This window comes from Musca autumnalis, unplaced genomic scaffold (assembly GCF_047663935.1).
Source record: "Musca autumnalis isolate F117 unplaced genomic scaffold, ASM4766393v1 scaffold_3, whole genome shotgun sequence".
Classification (NCBI taxonomy): domain Eukaryota; kingdom Metazoa; phylum Arthropoda; class Insecta; order Diptera; family Muscidae; genus Musca; species Musca autumnalis.
In genome coordinates this window covers 6,204,078-6,225,378 of record NW_027411866.1, presented here as the reverse complement: position 1 = coordinate 6,225,378, position 21,301 = coordinate 6,204,078, and the positions used below count along the sequence as shown (strand labels likewise).

The 21,301-nt window shown below is 34.9% G+C and overlaps 1 protein-coding gene across 1 annotated transcript in view; it reads right to left on the bottom strand.

The window, feature by feature from the left end:
• Positions 1-969: 969 nt before the first annotated feature.
• Positions 970-21,301, bottom strand: part of LOC141398662 (uncharacterized) — a 156,299-nt gene continuing 135,967 nt past the window's right edge. Inside the window, 6 exon segments of the mRNA XM_073976184.1 lie at positions 970-5,935; positions 13,731-13,946; positions 14,020-14,295; positions 14,356-14,474; positions 18,040-18,291; positions 18,370-18,597. Coding sequence (XP_073832285.1) covers positions 4,018-5,935; positions 13,731-13,946; positions 14,020-14,295; positions 14,356-14,474; positions 18,040-18,291; positions 18,370-18,597 — 3,009 coding nt within the window. The 3' untranslated portion in view covers positions 970-4,017.

The following is a 21,301-nucleotide window of genomic DNA, read 5'->3' as shown; positions in this document are numbered from 1 at the left end:
GCGTATACTTTTCGTCAAAATGTATACGTTTGAATGGATATTGAACAATTCTCGTTAAGCCACGTTCTACAACTATTGATCAGTAGTGCGATTCTCTAAGTCATTTTTTGAGTTACCGACAAATGTCGATAAAAATAAAACGCAAAATTATGAATGAAAAGTTCAAATAAAAGTTGACAACACAGGTGCTATCGGTAGAACTTTACGACTACTTGCTTTTGGTCGCTAACTTACCGAAAATATCTTTAATTACCGAATTTATAAACATTTTAATTTTACCGATTTTTGTCGGTAACCCAAAAAATGAGTTAGAGAATCCAACTACAGGTGATAGAAAATGGTTTAATGTTGTAATCAAGGCCTATACAGCATGGTACAATAATACAGGTAGCATTATCATGCCAGCTGATGGTAACATAATGTGTCAATTGCATTCAATTGATGTCAAATTTTGACATCTTATGTTACCAACAATTGCCGATGCGGCTACCTGTGTATTTGTACCATGCTATACAGCAAGGTTGGCCAGTTAGACTACTTGTGACACCTTTTGACAATAAACATAACATATTTTACATTAGGTGGTCTTTTTGGTCGACCTTATAAAGACCTTGGCTCGAATAATTTCCCGAATGCAAACTGCCAAATGTCTCAGAAATTATTTTAAAATAATTACAATACTTTTCCCATTATAATTTGTCAAATGGCTTAAAAATTCTTTCAAAATATTTAAAATTTCAATTGTTTTGTTTTAAATCATCATTATTATTATTATATTGGTTTATATTTAGAAATATTTACACAATTATTTACTTACAAATTATATTATTACAATGTTATTATTAATATTATTTACAGTCTTATGCATTTATATATAAAAAAACTTAAATTGAACTTTTTTGATTTTTGTTTAACGAGTAAAAATCAATTTTTTAGCTCGTCATAATTTGTTGGTAATGTTCGAATATATTTTTTTTGTTTGTTTGATGGTGTTTATTTGTTTAGTAATTTGTTTCTGTTGTTGTTTATTTACTGTTGTTTTGTTTATAGACGTCACAAAAATTTTTATTCCACTTTGACATTTCGCAACGGTATTCATAATAATAATTTTTTGAATTTAGTTTGGTTTTCTTATTTTTTTTTGATAAATGCTTCAAATTTCCTTTTTTGGTGTGGTGTTGTTTTTTTGATTCTTGCTAAATTAGATTTTTTTGTGATTTTTTCTATGTTTAAATATCGTATAACAATAATTAAATAAAAAAATAAATGATGTGAAATAAGATTTTATATTGTAAAGTGTAGAAAATTGCTTTAAAGGGCAAATTTGCTTGTTAAGTTTGACGTGTGGCCACATACCTTTAGAGTTTTGTCTATTGCAAAAGGGATGAGGGCAAAAAAAATCATGTCATTCTCACCTCCCATTGTTTGTTACAATGAGATGAGAGCATGAATTCTTTTTCTACTTATGCCTTCTCTACAAAATGTATTACCTTAAAATATAACTTCTCATTTCACATGTAAATAAAAATTAAAAAAAGATCATAAATTAAAACAATACTTAAAAAAATTACAAAAAACATAGTATTTTGTTTATAAGCAAATGGCAACATTTAACTTAATAGTAACATCAAATCCATCAGAATATAAAAATACATGGGTTAATGTGTTGTTTTTGTGAGTGACAGTTGTTGTTTTGAGAGAGAGATGGGGAAGAAATTATTACAGCATTTATTGCACACAAAAAGATGAGAGTAGTGATAACCAGAGATAAAAGTGAAAACGAAAACGTCATCTTTCATTCAACGAGAGAGAATACAATAAAGAGTGGCGGCGGTTTGCCTTTTGTTTAATATCTCTTGTATATATTGGCGATTTTGTTGTTGTTGTTACGTGTTTTAGAAGTATATTTTGTGTATTGAGTGTGTTGTTAGGTTAGAAATTTGTAGATTTTAAGCTGGAGTTTGACAATTGTCATTAATGATGTGACCATAATTTTCTTAAGCAACCAGGCCACATAACAAATTAGTTGGTTATAACGGAAGTCAGGCAGAGAATGCCTTCCTGTCATATTACCAATGTATTTTAAAGAGAGTTATGTTTGGTTTACATTTACGAAATCGACTCGATTTCAACTGTCAATTCCTTTGCGTATACGTCAAATGAAAACTCCTCAGAAATCGATTGACTTTCATTTGACGTACGCACAAAGGAATTAACAGTTGAAATCCACTCGGTTTAATAAATGTAAATGTACTATAAAGATCAACAAACTTTAATGACAGCCTTGCACAAATGCATGTGCTTGCTTATTCAAGCTGTGTGAAGGTGTGTACTACATTAAGGGCCTGTTTCACATGTGACAATTGTTCTAACCCCCCAGCTTAATGCATAATGAATGAATGACTGTTGTTGTCACAATTGTAACTCCACTACATTTTCTTTTTCTAATTGCAGTTAAATATTCTTATTTCATAACACATAAAGAGAGGAGATAGTAAGAGAGAAGTTTAAAACAAAATACACTCTAAAATTACACTAATTACGTTTTCTTGATTTCACAGCTCTCTGGCAGCAAAACACAAAACAACATTCAGCAGCAGCTAGATAACAATTTTCAATAAAGTTTGATAGGTTTATACAGGATGAGGATGAGGAGGACTAGAGTTAACAAAATATCATAACAGGTGGGGGGTAAAAAAGGCCGTTTTCTCCATCATTTGTTTACTTTTCCAGGAGAAAGAGAGAGTGTTATTAATGCATTTAGCTCCATTTTTGACAGCCAAACTTTTTCGGTAAGTTTTTGAGGTTAAGGATGAATAAGAGGCAACAAGTACTTAGGGGACAAATCAACATGTTTCGCAGGCATGTTCCGCTCTTGTAATTACCTTTTTTACCCAAAGAGAGTCACTATTGACCTCCTCGCCAAGAGATATCCGTATCACTTATGCAAAACCTTTTTGCACCCTTTTCCTTGACAGCCAATCTTTTTTGTTGTGATTTTTTTTTCGATTTCAAATAAAAAATAGCCCTTATTTTAAAGCTCAGTTCAATTGTTTTCAACTAATTAAGGATTTGTTTTCAATTATCATCATCATCATTATTATTATTATGAGGAAACCGCTCCTATTTGCCACCACCACTTTGGTTACCTTTTCCAAGTCACCAAAATCAAGTTTAGCAAGTTTTTTTGGAACCATTCATTTACCATGACCGACCGGCCGGTGATGCCTCCCTGTGGATGATTTACCAGGTGGCCACATAAATGGTTTGGACTCGCTTCGCCGTATCGCTTGGTGACCCCTCGGTAGTGGGGCTAAATTTTTATGACGTCTCTAAAAATCATACTTTAAACGTTTTTTCACGACGTTGCTGTTGACGCTGGTGTTGTTGTAGCTGCTGCTGTTGATGGTGATGATGATGACTACCACCACCATTGCCCATACCGGGTGGATAGCCACCATGATCATCACACGCATATGAGGCAATACGATGATCACTACGGCTTCTTTCACGATCATGGCTACGCTCGCCACGGTGATGCTCCCCCGCCAACATACCACCATTTCGATTCAATTTCAAATTAGTGGCTTGTTGTGATTGTGAACGTCGATTTCCCAGCCTTTTTAGTTCATAGTCTCGGGCATCAGCCACATCAAATGTGGCCGATCTTTGTTGATATTTGGTTGTTGAACTAGAGGAGGTGGTGGATATATGTGTGGGTCTAGAGGTGACAGATTGAGGTTGTGGTGGCGGCTGATGATGTTGTGGCTCATAGGCACCCGGACAATACTCATCGTATTCATGATCATCACATTTATTGGCATTATAGGCAAGCGCCGTTACCGTTGATTCACGGGGCTCTCGCCCACTTGAAGAGGAACGTTGATGCTTTTTGGGCGGTAAGGGTATGGGGGCTGCACAGGGACTATTTGCCAACGCTACGGCAGAGGTGTTGGATGTTGTGGTGCACTTTGAGCGCCTCACAACATCTACACCTCCGCCGCAGCAGGCGCATTCCTACAATTCGGTAACGGAATACATGTCATTGTTGGCCTGGGAGCCACCACGTTTAAGGGAGCGATAATACAGCTGTTGTTGGTGTTGGGCCTCAACAAGTAATTGTTGCTGTTGCAGTTGTTGTTGTTGCTTAGAGGTTAGACCACTGTGATGGAAATTATTATTGGGTGTGGTGGCTGCCGTCGCCGTCGTGTGCCTATAGCTGGGTGGAGCTTGGCCACTATCATAAGAATGTTGCTTTTTGCCATGGGAATCCATGTAGCCTGCATTTGTGCGGGCATTGTCTAAAGTTTCTGAACGTCTAATGCGTTCGTGCTTCTCCCTCTCACGATCGCGACGTTCTCGCTCGCGATCTCGATCCCGTTCGGCTTCATAAGAAATAATGGGGGCACTTTGTTGCTGCCTTAGGCTACTCGATTTGGGAGGCAAGGTTTGCATTTGATTGGTGTTGGTGGAGTGTTCACGGGATTTATGGCGATTTTTGGGTGGCAAACTAGGCGGTTGAAGTTGCTGCTGTTGCTGTTGTTGAGAGGGTGGTTGTAGTTGTAGCTTGTTTTGTTGGGGCCTTTGCAGGGAGCGATATTGATTTAGATTGGCTGCACATAATGGCTGGGGAGAAATTTTTGAGGGAGGTTGGGGTGTCTGAGTGGGTATATCGGGTAGAGGTTGATTTACAATGGAATTGGGATTAAGTGATCTGGGTAAGGGTAAAATAGGTGTGGATGCTGAATTGCTTGTTGCTGAACTTGGTTGGGGTGGCAGAGGCCGGGAGGGTATGGTTTGTGTGGGAGGAGGAGGAGGTGGTGCAGCTTCTTGTTGTAATTGTAACTGCTGTTGTAATTGCTTTTGTTGCTGCTGCTGAAGTTGTTGTTGTTGCTGGAGTTGTTGTTGTTGTTGCTGAAGTTGCTGTTGTTGTTGCTGCTGCTGTTGTTGTTGTTGTTGCTGTTGATAAGTAGAGCTTTCGATGCTGTAAACCGCAGACGGTGGCAAAATGTGTGTTGTCGGTGGATGGTGTTGCACTGGCAATGGTCTTTGTTGGACTGTGGGTGTTGCCGGTACTGGTTGGATTTCCTGCAATTGATATTGCTGCTGTTGTTGTTGCTGTTGCATTTGCATCTGTTGTTGCTGTTGTAGCTGTTGTTCTTTGGCATAAATACTACCCACCCCGGTTGTACCTGGTATTTCCGTAAACGTATTCTTCGGCTTTGGAGGAGGCAACGGCGGTGGTGGTGGTTGTGCGGTTTGTGATGGAGGCACAATGCAATCTGTGGCATTGACATTATAAGTCTGGGGTATACAATCCGGTTGGGGACAATAATCTTTTGAGACCGTAGCAATCGATGGGGTCTTGGCACTGCGCAAATTTGGCGATGGACTGGTACCCCTTAGGGAACCACCATAACGCACCCCATGTGGCCTACCCAACGTGGCACACTTATTTGCTGTGGCCGCTGCCAAAACATTCAAATTATTATTGCCCCTGACCGCCTTGGGACCAATACTTATATACTTGGGATCGAAACGATTAAAACTATTATTCGTAACATCCCGAGGGTCTTTGTCATCGTCCAAATCGAGACCATTGCCAGTCGAACGACACACGGTGTTTGTGGTCTGGGCCGATAACACCGAACGCAACGAAGAGCCTGCCGACCGTGGTAAAGTGGCTGAGGCAAACATACTCTTGATGGAATTTCTTCCCAACCCATTAATGGTGGATGTGGTGATGCTGTTAAGTCGAATACTGCTACTGCCTGCATTTGAATTGCAGGCAAGCGAATCTCAGTAAAAATCGTTGGCTTCCAAAGTCTTACATTGTTTGCTAAGGGTGGCGTATTTGCCATTGTTTGGCCCCGCAAGATAATTGGATTGCTGGTGGGAGGGTAAACGACCCAGTGTGTGATGTCCTGATGATGATCTGTAGGGGGGGAAGAAGAGAAAAAGAGAGTTAGATTTTTATTTTTTATTTTACTAAGGGCATGTTTACATGAAGCTGGTTTTAATAAAACCCCTCAATGGAATTGAAAAGTCGTGGTTTATTAAAACCCGTTAGATGTAAACATGACTTGAGAAGAAATTTTGTATAATGGAGATATGCCTTTGGTTATGGATTGTTTGCTAACTCCAAAGTCAGATACTAGAAGTTGTCTGTTGTAAATGTGGCGCCCATGGCTGGTTTGGTGATAGGAAATCGTAGATTTCTTTCTCTTTTTATTTTATTGACAGTTTTTTTGAGGAGCTAAACAGTCTCTTCCAATTATGTATGTCAATAAAATTGTTGATTGAATGTTTGGGAGAGTCACTTTTCTTTGCAAACAACGGTTCACATGAAGGAATAGATAATGCCGTGGTTTGTTATCACGAAAAACGGCGACATAGAACCCTGCGGTTTTAGAGAGTTTGAGTTTTTCTTTGTGAGGAGAGACAAAGAAAAATATTTTCTGGCCATTAAGCCCTCTTAAACTCAGACCTATAGTATGTGACTTTGGAGTAACTTAACAATTAATGCTAAAATATGAAGATATGTAGCTCAATCCCTACTACTATGTATGTGATATAAAGCAAAATGAACTAAAAACCAAAATAAAAACAAAATGATAAAGTTAAGTACCACAAAAAGCAGTGTTTATTCTCTCTATATAAGTATTTGAGGTTATGTGTAAAACAAAAAAATATGAAAAAACCATAAATGAACAATTAAAATGTTAACGTTTTTCTTAAAAAAAAAACATCACTAGGTGCAAATATGTATGTATTTTTATGGGTCACGAGTGTATGTAAACTTGTGCGTAAAGGGCCTGGATTAAATGGTGCTTATGAATCATGTGATGGCCTGTGACAGGGCGGGTGGGTGTTTGGTTGAATGGATTGGATTTCAGGTTTATCTTCATTATAAAAAAAGTATACATACATATGTATGTGTGTATAAACATTTGTAATGCAATATGTATTTGTTGCCACCTCAATATTGTTTTTTTTATTTTTTGCACTTTTTATTCTTTTTTTATTCATTATAAGAGGTGGCGGTAATGGAGGTTATGGTGTTGGTGTAGAAGGTGTTTTGTGTGCGTGTGAATAATGAATGACTGAATGAATGGCGGTGGGCTTTTTGGCTGATGCTACTACTGCTGTTGCTTTGGGGGTATGAGGTTACAAATGAAAGTGTGCCTACTGGTGGTTAAATAAATATTTATCAACTTGAACAAAAAAGTTGTGTATTTGCATAGCAATATTTTGTTATTGTACAAAAGGAATCGCATACATACACATATAGCCATACATGTGTATGTGTGTAAGAGGACTGCAGTTTTATTGTAAAATGAAATATATAATTTTTTGTATAAATAATCAAGAAATAAAAACAGAATTAATTGAGCATTAATAACAAGTATTGAAACAAAAAAGTTTTTTGGATATTTATCTCTAAAGGCTAACGTTTAAAGGATGATTTATTGAAATTATTTAATATTTTCTGTGGAAATCTGTTTTTATGAAAGTTTTCTTAGGGAAATATTTAGAAGAAAGGATGTAAATCGTTAGCATAATCAGCATAGACTTCGAAAAAAAAAATTATAAAATTCTCAAAATTCAGAAGTAAAAAAGTATCAGACGGCTTTGTCGACAGAGATATACCCTCATTTGTGTGATTTGAAACTTTCATCTATGAACAGATCGAATACCGGGTACACAACCGAAATCCCTTTTCCAAAAAAATATTTATTTAGGGGGTTTCTAGAATTTTTTGGACATATGAACTTGTCGGCCAAAAATGTCGAACATTTCGGGTACTTATCTTTACGAGACAGATCCGGGTTTTCCAATAAATTTGATTGGTATTAAAGCGCAACAATTTTGCGAAAGAGGTACAAGAATGAATGAATGGACATAATACATTTTGAGTAATTTCATGCTTTATTTTGAGAGTAATTTCTTTCGATAGAAATCATGCCCACGGATAGGACTTACAGCTTCTGGACAATTATGCCAAGTAGCATGGACTTGTCCACGAGAAACATAATATCGCTGTAAACATTACAATAAGGAGTACCCTCGGTAAAAGTTTCCAAAGGATCCTCGAACAGACCTTAAACTGTACTTAAGCAAACATTTTTGAGTGATGTACCCGAAGATGTTTTCCAATATAGACAATCTTGGAGCTTGATGTACGGTTGGAAGAAATTTTACGATGTGCAAAGTTTCGGCTAAATCCAATACCAAATTCGTAAATATTCGTGCTCACCAGTTATGGTGCAGGGTTACTTAATGCTTTTGGGACATTATCACAGGAAATATGGACTTGCACCCGACAAAAAATGTATCGTCGTAAAAGGGGCCGCGAGCACAAACTGCTGCAAAAAATCATGACGTTCTGAGAAGATTTCCTAAACTGCACTTGTGCCAATAATATTGAAATTTTGGGTGGAAGGTACCCGAAGGAGAGAACCGGATGAGAAATCGGATTTTTCCTTCTAGACTTATAAGCGCAACCTAATACTGAAAAATTTTAAACTTTTGTGGGGAGGGCCAATATGGTCCATTGAGAACCAAATTTTGGACCAAATAGGTTGATCTTTTCCAGAGTTATCGTGGGCTCCAGTCAGCCAGACAGACGTACGGACATGGCTAAATCGACTTTAAATTATCTGAAACGGATTTCGTCCAAACATACTTAGGATATAAAACCAATATTTCGATTTAACAATTTTTAGGGGGAGAAGTGTTGCGACCAAATCTTAGCTTCCTCAAAAAAAAAAAAAAAAAAAAAACAAGTAAGAACGGCGTTAAGATCGGCCGGGCCGAACTTGTTATACCCTCCACCATGAGTTGTATTGAAGTAAAATGGAAAAAATAGTTTCAATTCGTGTATGAAGAGGACTTAATACAAAATTTCAGCAATTTCGGGAAAACAATGTGAGGCACCGTTCTATCGGGAGTATTTGAAAACGTCGATCTATACCGACAAATATCCGATGGAAAGTTTTTAGACTCAAAGAAAATTCAGTACCAAATTTCAGCCATTTTGGTGGAATATTGAAGCCACAATCTTCAAAATACCGAAAATCGGGAGGTACCTTTCCATGGGGGCTATATGAAGGCGTGGACCTATACCGGCAAATTTAAAGGGAAAGTTTGAATATCCCCAACCAAGTCTAAATACCAAATTTCAGCCATTTCGGATAAAAATTTAGGCCGCAATCTTCAAAATACCGAAAATCGGGAGGTACCTTTCCATGGGAGCTATATGAAGGCGTGGACCGATACCGAAAAAATTCAGAGAGAAGGTTTTATACCCCCAACGTAGACTAAGTACCAAATTTCAGCCATATCGGTGTGATAATGAAACTAAAACCTTCAAAATACCGAAAATCGGGAGGTACCGTTCTATGGGGGCTATATGAAGGCATGGACCCATACCGACAAAATACAGGGGGGAAGGTTTTATACCTCTAACGTAGACTAAGTACCAAATTTCAGCAATTTCGGTGTAATAATGAAGCTAGTACTTTCAAAATACCGAAAATCGGGTGGTACCGTTCTATGGGGGCTATATCAAAACATAGACCGATATAGCCCATTTTCAATACCAACCATTCTGCAAGTAATAAAAACTTCTGTAGCAAATATTGACTCTCTATCTTTAAAATTGCGAGCTGATTTCAGCAGACAGACGGACGGATGGACAGACGGACTTGGCATAGAATTTTATGCTGATCAATAATATATATACTTTATAGGGTCTCCGACGAATATTTCGATGTGTTACAAACGGAATGACAAATTTAATTATACCCTCCATAAGGTGGAGGGTATAAAAAATAGGTAGAATCCTCAAAATACCTATTATCGGGAAGTACCATTCTTTGGGGGCTATACCCAAAACATCGACCTATGTTAATAATTTTATGTGGACGAGTTTTGTGACCACTGGGAACTTCAAATGCCAAATCATAGGTAGTTCGGTAAAAAAGTAGCAAAACATTCTTAAAATACCTAAAATTGGGAGGTATGATTATTTGGGGGCTACGCCAAAATATGGACCTATGTTTATAATTTCTAGGAAAGATTTTTTGTCACCATTGAGAACTAGTTCGTTACAACATATAGCTGAAATCCTCAAAATACCTAAAAACGGGAGACACTGTTATATGGGGGTCCTGTCAAAACGTTTAAAATTGTTTGTGAAGAAGTCTTTTGACCACTGGGCTCGCTGAAAAAATTTAGCTAAAATCCTCAAAATACATAAAATGCTAAATGCATTTTAGCAATACTTTTTGTTTGGTACCAGTATATCCTAGAAAACTTAATGTTAAAGACTTGGTCCCCAAGGCAAAAATAATCTTCACCACATTTCATTAGAGGTCTTCCACGGCAGCGGGTTCCTACGTACCGGATTGACCCGAAACTAAAAGTGTTTCGGCCAGCGGCTGCCATACCCTCCAGGTATGATAAGAATCATGAAAATAACCACATACAAATTGAATCTACAAACAGAATATTTTTCTTGAGATAATGTGAGCACCTCGTTCTATTTGGCATTTTTGCCCACAAATCTTCTTGTTAAAGACTTGATCTCAAAGGAAAAAATATTCTACATCAGATTTAACTAGGGGTCTCTAAACAAATTAACTCTCCAGGTATGGTGAGAATCATGGAAATAACCACATAGAAATTGAATCTACAAACAGAATATTTTTTCTTGAGATAACGTGAGCACCTTGTTCTATTTGGCATTTTTGGCCACAAAATGTCCTGTTTGAGACTTGATCCCAAAGGAAAAAATATTCTACATCAAATTTAACTAGGGGTCTCTGAACAAATTAACTCTCCAGGTATGATAAGAATCATGGAAATAACCACAAACAAATTGGATCTACAAACAGAATATTTTTCTTGAGATAATGTGAGCACTTCGTTCTATTTGGCATTTTTCCCCACATTTTTCCTGTTAGAGACTTGATTCCAAAGGAAAAAATATTCTACATCGAATTTAACTAGGGGTCTCTCAACAAATTAACTCTCTAAGTATGACAAGAATCATGGAAATAACCACAAACAAATTGGATCTACAAACAGAATATTTTTTCTTGAGATAATGTGAGCACCTTGTTCTATTTGGCATTTTTCCCACAAACTTTCCTGTTGGAGACTTGATCCCAAAGGAAAACATATTCTACATCAAATTTAACTAGGGGTCTCTAAACAAATTAACTCTCCAAGTATGACAAGAATCATGGAAATAACCACAAACAAATTGGACCTACAAACAGAATATTTTTTCTTGAGATAATGTGAGGACCTCGTTCTATTTGGCATTTTCCCCACAAAATGTCCTGTTAGAGACTTGATCCCAAAGGAAAAAATATTCTACATTAGATTTAACTAGGGGTCTCTAAACAAATTAACTCTCCAAGTATGATAAGAATCATGGAAATAACCACAAACAAATTGGATCTACAAGCAGAATATTTTTTCTTAAGATAATGTGAGCACTTCGTTCTATTTTGCATTTTTACCCACAAAATGTCCTGTTAGAGACTTGATCCTTAAGGAAAAAATATTCTACATAAAATTTAACTAGGGGTCTCTGAACAAATTAACTCTCCAAGTATGATAAGAATCGTGGAAATAACCACAAGAAAATTTTTTCTTGAGATAATGTGAGCACTTCGTTCTATTTGGCATTTTTCCCCGACAAATTTTCCTGTTAGAGCCTTGATCCCAAAGGAAAAAATATTCTATGACAAATTTAACTAGGGGTCTCTAAACAAATTAACTCTCCAAGTATGAAAAGAATCACGGAAATAACCACAAACAAATTGGATCTACAAACAGAACATTTTTTCTTCAGATAATGTGAGCACTTTGTTTTATTTGGCATTTTCTTTCACAAATTTTCCTGTTAGAGACTTGATCCCAAAGGAAAAAATATTCTACATCAAATTTAACTAGGGGTCTCTGAACAAATTAACCCTCCAAGTATGATAAGAATCATGGAAATAACAACAAACAAATTGGATCTACAAACAGAATATTTTTTCTTGAGATAATGTGAGCACCTTGTTCTATTTGGCATTTTTTCATTTTAACTAGGAGTCTCTGAACAAATTAACTCTCCAGGTATGATAAGAATCATGGAAATAACCACAAACAAATTGGACCTACAAACATAATATTTTTGTTGAGACATTGTGAGCACCTTTTTCTATTTGGCATTTTTACCCACAAATTTTCCTATTATAGACTTGATCCCAAAGGAAAAAATATTGTACATAAAATTTAACTAGGGGTCTCTGAACAAATTAACTATCCAAGTACGACAATAATCATGGAAATAACCACAAACAAATTGGATCTACAAACAGAGTATTTTTTCTTGAGACAATGTGAGCACCTCTTTCTATTTGGCATTTTTGCACACAAAAACGTTGTTATAAGTAAATAGTTCTAAAGGAATAAGTCCTCTACATCAAATTTCAATGGTTTACCAAGAAAAGAAAGCTCTAGGCATCATATAAATATCCCAAATATCGACATTAATTTGGGTCCCCAAATATAATATTTACAGGCTTATAATTTCCCATCTCTTTTCAATTCTGTGTTAATTTATCCTACACAACCTCATGCTACCAAGATGGTTCTAAAGGAAAAGATATTCTACATTATATTTCACCAGAGATCTCTGAACAGAGCTAACGTCTAGGTATCATATATACCATGGAAACAAATAAATTGGATCTACAAACAGAGTACGTTTTTCTTTTCCCTTACAAAACTTTGCAGTAGAGAATTAGTATCAAAGAAAGAAGTCTTCTAGATTAAATTTTATTAAGTGTTTCCTAACAAAAGAAACCTTTAGGCATCATACAAGTAACCAAAATATCGCCCTAAAATTGTATCTCCAAATATAAAATTTGAGGTTATAATTTTTATGCGCTTTTCAAAGGGATACAAATTTATTCAACATATTTTCATATTAGAGAGTTGCTTCCAAAGGAAGAAATGACCTACATCTGCTTTCACTAGAATTCATCAGGCAAAATGGAGCTCTAAACAACAACAGTAGCTAAAAAAATCGGTTAGAAATGGGTTGGAATCTTGAATTTACTTGGTATGTATAGATATAAGGTCTGTTCGATAACCCAACAATTTGGACAGATTCGTACAAACTTTTACAAAATTCTGTTCGAACAGACCTATTTTGACCATTCCTCACAGGGTTCTATGTTAAAACCTGTCCTCCTATATAATTTACTACTTAGCCACCCCGACAAACATTAATTGCATTTGGAAGACTTAAAATAACCTCATTTTGTAATGCATCTATAAAAAGCTCTGTAATGCACCTATAAAAACCCTCTACATAACCAATAAGTCCATAAGCCTGTCTATTATAACTAAAGGATTATATAATAATATTTTTACTGGTAGTCTCCTACCCCATAAGTACTCATTGCCTGCCTATGAGCTATTAAACAACAATTCTCTCTCTCTCTCTCTTGATATAATCCATACAAAGTGGCGAAAAAATAAAAACTAAAAAATTAAAATTAAATGAAATAAAAAAAACTTAATAAAAGCCATGCCTTGTGCCATGCACCACAACATCATAGTGTGGCGGCGGTGAGGGCGATGATTTGCCACCACTGCCCACTCCGCCACCCTGTATAGTGTTAGTTTTATGATGAGGATGATGATTGTTGTATGATGCGAACCCTGATCTCAATCCATTGGCGGTGCCATTGCTGCGTGGACCCACACCCAGTGTACCACTGGAACCCACACCCAGGCCATGGGCTTGTTGATGATGTAGCAGGGTACGGTTGAGAGTTCCTGTGTGATGGGCTGGTGCAGTGGGTGAAATATTGGCACTTGGTGCATTTGAGGGGAATAGGGGAGCGGTTTCTGATTTATCAGCATCCAAAGAGGGCCTGAAAGGGAGAGAAAAAAAAAACAAAACAAATTAACAACAAATGTCAAGAAAGGTGCAAATGTTTGACATACCTCCTCTTGCTTAAATAAATCCAAGCATGTGAATCGGCATACACCAATATGGTGAATAAAAATGAGGTAAGCAGACCGGCCACCATCATCAGGCTAAGGCCTAATAGGCCACCACCACACAATCCCTTTAGGGCCTCTGAGTAATGGCGATCAATGGCACGCCTATCCAAGGTGGCTGATAACACGGTGAGATTACGTTTTGTTTCTTCCAAATCATTGTCCATGGCTTGCAGGGTTTTGTGTATATCGATGCGGGGATAGGTTTCTTGGCTCATTCTATAAAATGGTATATCAAATTTTAAAAAGACGAAGACAAAGAAAATCTTCTTTGCTTACCTTTGTATTAAAGAGACAGATTCCCTGGCCCTTTCCACTAAATCTCGAGATTCATTTAAGCGTAAAATAAAACGATTACGCAAAGTTCCACAGTTCAGGAAATAGACATAAGGACTTCGCTGTAAAATAGAAACAAAAAGAAAACAAAAAAATAATAAAAAATTCAATATTTCGTTTAAGTCTTAGAAGATTTGTTTGCAAAAAGTTTTAACAACCATTTGCCAAATGTTTCTTTTTTTTGGTAAGGCTGGTTTGCTGGCCAGCCACTGGCATATTAAACTGCAAAGGGACAAAATGCACATTATCACCAACCAACCAACTAACTTGTCTATGAAATGGTCACACACAAATAACTTGCAGTCGTTCTCCACTGCACACACTTGGACAAATGGATGGGAGTTTCACAGTTTTGTTTCAAACAAAATTGTAAACCCCTAACGCCAAAGTTTTGTGCAATTTACAGCATGTTGGTTATGTTTATTGGCCATAAGCCAGCCAGGCAGCCGGCAAGCTAGCTGGCCAACTAACTAGTCGGTGAGATGCAGAGCATCTAGGAGGACGACAAATTCCATTTGAAACATAACCTAACCAAAAAATTGTGTGGTTGATTGTTCTTTTTAACGTCGATGTTTTGGTTGATTCCATTAGGGAAATGAGGGAAACCCCACTCCGGTGGTGGGTTTAAAATGGTCAAGAAGGAGTTGTGTTGCGAGTTTTTGAAAATTGAAAAGTTTTTGTTAATAAGAAAGCCCGAGAGATCATGGAGATTAAATTAAGCTTTTCTAGATGAAAAAAAAAACAACACCGGGAAGTAATTTTATGAGAGAGAAAAATATTGCTAATGATAATTTTTCTATAGAAAAATGTCACTGATGACAGTTTTTCTATAGAAAAATGTCACTGATGACAGTTTTTCTATAGAAAAATGTCACTGATGACAGTTTTTCTATAGAAAAACGTCACTGATGACAATTTTTCTATAGAAAAACGTCACTGATGACAATTTTTCTATAGAAAAACGTCACTGATGACAATTTTTCTATAGAAAAACGTCACTGATGACAATTTTTCTATAGAAAAACGTCACTGATGACAATTTTTCTATAGAAAAACGTCACTGATGACAATTTTTCTATAGAAAAACGTCACTGATGACAATTTTTCTATAGAAAAACGTCACTGATGACAATTTTTCTATAGAAAAACGTCACTGATGACAATTTTTCTATAGAAAAACGTCACTGATGACAATTTTTCTATAGAAAAACGTCACTGATGACAATTTTTCTATAGAAAAACGTCACTGATGACAATTTTTCTATAGAAAAACGTCACTGATGACAATTTTTCTATAGAAAAACGTCACTGATGACAATTTTTCTATAGAAAAACGTCACTGATGACAATTTTTCTATAGAAAAACGTCACTGATGACAATTTTTCTATAGAAAAACGTCACTGATGACAATTTTTCTATAGAAAAACGTCACTGATGACAATTTTTCTATAGAAAAACGTCACTGATGACAATTTTTCTATAGAAAAACGTCACTGATGACAATTTTTCTATAGAAAAACGTCACTGATGACAATTTTTCTATAGAAAAACGTCACTGATGACAATTTTTCTATAGAAAAACGTCACTGATGACAATTTTTCTATAGAAAAACGTCACTGATGACAATTTTTCTATAGAAAAACGTCACTGATGACAATTTTTCTATAGAAAAACGTCACTGATGACAATTTTTCTATAGAAAAACGTCACTGATGACAATTTTTCTATAGAAAAATGTCACTGATCACTGTTTTTCTATAGAAAAATGTCACTGATCACAGTTTTTCTATAGAAAAACGTCACTGATGACAATTTTTCTATAGATAAACGTCACTGATGACAATTTTTCTAAAGAAAAACGTCACTGATGACAATTTTTCTATAGAAAAACGTCACTGAAGACAATTTTTCTATAGAAAAAACGTCACTGATGACAATTTTTCTATAGAAAAATGTCACTGATCACAGTTTTTCTTTAGAAAAATGTCACTGTTCACAGTTTTTCTATAGAAAAATGCCACTGATCACAGTTTTTCTATAGAAAAATGTCACTGATCACAGTTTTTCTATAGAAAAATGTCACTGATCACAGTTTTTCTAAAGAAAAATGTCACTGATCACAGTTTTTCTACAGAAAAATGTCACTGATCACAGTTTTTCTACAGAAAAATGTCACTGATCACAGTTTTTTTCTATAGAAAAACGTCACTGTTGACAATTTTTCTATAGAAAAACGTCACTGTTGACAATTTTTCTATAGAAAAACGTCACTGTTGACAATTTTTCTATAGAAAAACGTCACTGTTGACAATTTTTCTATAGAAAAACGTCACTGTTGACAATTTTTCTATAGAAAAACGTCACTGTTGACAATTTTTCTATAGAAAAACGTCACTGTTGACAATTTTTCTATAGAAAAACGTCACTGTTGACAATTTTTCTATAGAAAAACGTCACTGTTGACAATATTTCTATAGAAAAACGTCACTGTTGACAATATTTCTATAGAAAAACGTCACTGTTGACAATATTTCTATAGAAAAACGTCACTGATGACAATTTTTCTATAGAAAAATGTCACTGATCACAGTTTTTCTATAGAAAAATGTCACTGATCACAGTTTTTCTACAGAAAAATGTCACTGATCACAGTTTTTCTACAGAAAAATGTCACTGATCACAGTTTTTTTCTATAGAAAAACGTCACTGTTGACAATTTTTCTATAGAAAAACGTCACTGTTGACAATTTTTCTATAGAAAAACGTCACTGTTGACAATTTTTCTATAGAAAAACGTCACTGTTGACAATTTTTCTATAGAAAAACGTCACTGTTGACAATTTTTCTATAGAAAAACGTCACTGTTGACAATTTTTCTATAGAAAAACGTCACTGTTGACAATTTTTCTATAGAAAAACGTCACTGTTGACAATTTTTCTATAGAAAAACGTCACTGTTGACAATTTTTCTATAGAAAAACGTCACTGTTGACAATTTTTCTATAGAAAAACGTCACTGTTGACAATTTTTCTATAGAAAAACGTTACTGTTGACAATATTTCTATAGAAAAACGTCACTGTTGACAATATTTCTATAGAAAAACGTCACTGTTGACAATTTTTCTATAGAAAAACGTCACTGATGGCAATTTTTCTATAGAAAAACGTTACTGTTGACAATTTTTCTATAGAAAAACGTCACTGTCGACAATTTTTCTATAGAAAAACGTCACTGTCGAAAATTTTTCTATAGAAAAACGTCACTGTCGACAATTTTTCTATAGAAAAACGTCACTGTCGACAATTTTTCTATAGAAAAACGTCACTGTCGACAATTTTTCTATAGAAAAACGTCCCTGTCGACAATTTTTCTATAGAAAAATATCACTGTTGAGAAATTTTCTATAGAAAAATATCACTGTTGACAAATTTTCTATAGAAAAATATCACTGTTGACAATTTTTCTATAGAAAAATATCACTTTTGACAATTTTTCTATAGAAAAATATCACTTTTGACAATTTTTCTATAGAAAAAATAAGTTTTCTGTAGAACATATCACTCATAATAATTTCCCATAAGACAATTTTGTATTTAAAAATATCAAACATTGTTTTTGCTTACCATTCCAACCTGCCGACACATGTACTCATGGGGTCGCATACAGAAATCACCAGCTGCCACCGATGAGGCCAAATAAACTCCCGCCAATAGCCAACACAAAATAATGCAGAATAAACCAGCTACACTAAAGAATATTAAAGCACAGCGGGAACGTCGGGCCACGCCAATAACCAAAACTGTACACAACAATAGTAAAATTGTGAGGAAACCCAGTGTGGCGGGCCATCGTATCGATTCATAAAGTTCACCCAACTACAAAAAAGATAAAAAAAAAAAATAATTGGAAATTAAATTCAAATTCAATTGCAATTGTAAATTCCTCATACTTACATGTAATAGACCCATTAGTGATGTATCATTTTCACTGCCTTTGGTTTTCATAAAATACAGCACCATATTATCGAGGCTGGTAACCGCACGTGAGGTATTCTCACGTACCAGACCGCATGTTTCAATCAACAACATTACGGCTGTTTGATTGTATTGGACTTTTTCGATTTGTGCCTCAAGACGATGTTGAAGCATTTTCGTTTCGAGATCATTTTTAATGGCTTCAGTCTGCAACAGAAAAAGAGAAGAAGAGGGAGATAGAAGATTATGCCAAGAAATTCATTAACATGCTTTTGCCTTAGTTTAATTAGTTTTAATAAATATTGTCGTTGTAGTAGTTGGCGGAAAGTTTCATAAACAAACAACTTTAATATTAAAATTTTTTGATATTCATGTGAGAATGAATTGTTTCCGCCGAGCATAAGTGTGGGTGTGAGTGTGTGTGCCCAAATAATTATCCAAAGTTTTAATAGCACAACAGTTAAGGCATTATTAAATGTTGTTTCATATAGGTAGGATACATAATATTAAGAGTACATACAGTTTATAATAGAAGTGTGTGACAAAGAGGAGAGGAGAATAGTTTTTGAAACACAATGTGGAAACTTAGGAATAGATTTAAAATAATCTCCCCCTTTTTTAAAAAAATTTAAGTTTTCTTAAGTAGGGTTCTTGTCTTCCACTTATCCCCTTACGATGCATGCATACTTTTCTCTGCAAGTGTTCTTTTGGTATCCCCACAATGTATGTATGTATGTGTGTTTGTTTTTTTGTTGTTGTCATACTCATCATATTTGTTATAATGTTGCCTGCTCATGTTCTTAAATAGCGCGGCATTGTGACAGCGCCTTTGTTAATTAAAGATTGGGGGAGATTAAGTACCCTGTGAGAACGTAGGGAGCCACCAAAGAAAACTAAAACTCTGCTTAAAAGTCATTAAAGTAACAGTAATATAAAGTTATTGGGGAAACGAAATCCAACCAGCCAAACAAACAGACCACCACCACCATAACCACCAATCCACAGGAATTGGATATCTTTGCAAAGTTTAGATAATAAAAATTGCCAAGTATAATCCCTGTAATAAGGATATTTTTATTTGATACAATAAAAAGAAACTTTAATGTAGAAAGTTGAAGTTTCCATTGAGGTAGGAAGTTCCTTTTTAGGAGGTCACCGAAAGACAAAAAGTTTATTTTATTAATACAACGAGGCTATTTAGATATTTATGCGGTATTGAATGGTAATTAACAATTTAATTAATTTGAAGGACATGCTGCTAAATGGAAAATGTCCGAAAAGACTTTAAGAACGTTAGCTTTAAGTGATGACCGTCACTTGTAAAGCCTAAAAAGACATTTTTCATGATTTTTTCCAAGAAAACTACCAAACTTTTATAGTATTTTTTTTTTTTCATCTGAAAGTGCACATCCTAGTCTAGTGTTGAAAAATATTAGGTGGTTTTGTGGCAAATAACCGTCCACGAAACGCTTTTTCGTAAAAGCGTTTTGCGGTGCCAACTATAGCTCGAAAACTATTTAACCGATCGCCAAATATTTTGTCATCATTGATATTTTTCTTCAGAAAAATTGTCAGCAGTGAAATTTTTCTATAGAAAAATTGTCAGCAGTGAAATTTTTCTATAGAAAAATTGTCATCAGTGACATTTTTCTATAGAAAAATTGTCATCAGTGAAATTTTTCTATAGAAAAATTGTCATCAGTGACATTTTTCTATAGAAAAATTGTCATCAGTGACATTTTTCTATAGAAAAATTGTCATCAGTGACATTTTTCTATAGAAAAATTGTCATCAGTGACATTTTTCTATAGAAAAATTGTCATCAGTGACATTTTTCTATAGAAAAATTGTCATCAGTGACATTTTTCTATAGAAAAATTGTCATCAGTGACATTTTTCTATAGAAAAATTGTCATCAGTGACATTTTTCTATAGAAAAATTGTCATCAGTGACATTTTTCTATAGAAAAATTGTCATCAGTGACATTTTTCTATAGAAAAATTGTCATCAGTGACATTTTTCTATAGAAAAATTGTCATCAGTGACATTTTTCTATAGAAAAATTGTCATCAGTGACATTTTTCTATAGAAAAATTGTCATCAGTGACATTTTTCTATAGAAAAATTGTCATCAGTGACATTTTTCTATAGAAAAATTGTCATCAGTGACATTTTTCTATAGAAAAATTGTCATCAGTGACATTTTTCTATAGAAAAATTGTCATCAGTGACATTTTTCTATAGAAAAATTGTCATCAGTGACATTTTTCTATAGAAAAATTGTCTTCAGTGACATTTTCCTATAGAAAAATTGTCATCAGTGACATTTTTCCATAGAAAAGTTGTCATCAGTGACATTTTTGTATAGAAAAGTTGTCATCAGTGACATTTTTCCATAGAAAAGTTGTCATCAGTGACATTTTTGTATAGAAAAGTTGTCATCAGTGACATTTTTGTATAGAAAAGTTGTCATCAGTGACATTTTTCTATAGAAAAATTGTCATCAGTGACATTTTTCTATAGAAAAATTGTCATCAGTGACATTTTTCTATAGAAAAATTGTCATCAGTGACATTTTTCTATAGAAAAATTGTCATCAGTGACATTTTTCTATAGAAAAATTGTCTTCAGTGACATTTTCCTATAGAAAAATTGTCATCAGTGACATTTTTCCATAGAAAAGTTGTCATCAGTGACATTTTTGTATAGAAAAGTTGTCATCAGTGACATTTTTCCATAGAAAAGTTGTCATCAGTGACATTTTTGTATAGAAAAGTTGTCATCAGTGACATTTTTGTATAGAAAAGTTGTCATCAGTGACATTTTTCCATAGAAAAGTTGTCATCAGTGACATTTTTCCATAGAAAAGTTGTCATCAGTGACATTTTTCCATAGAAAAGTTGTCATCAA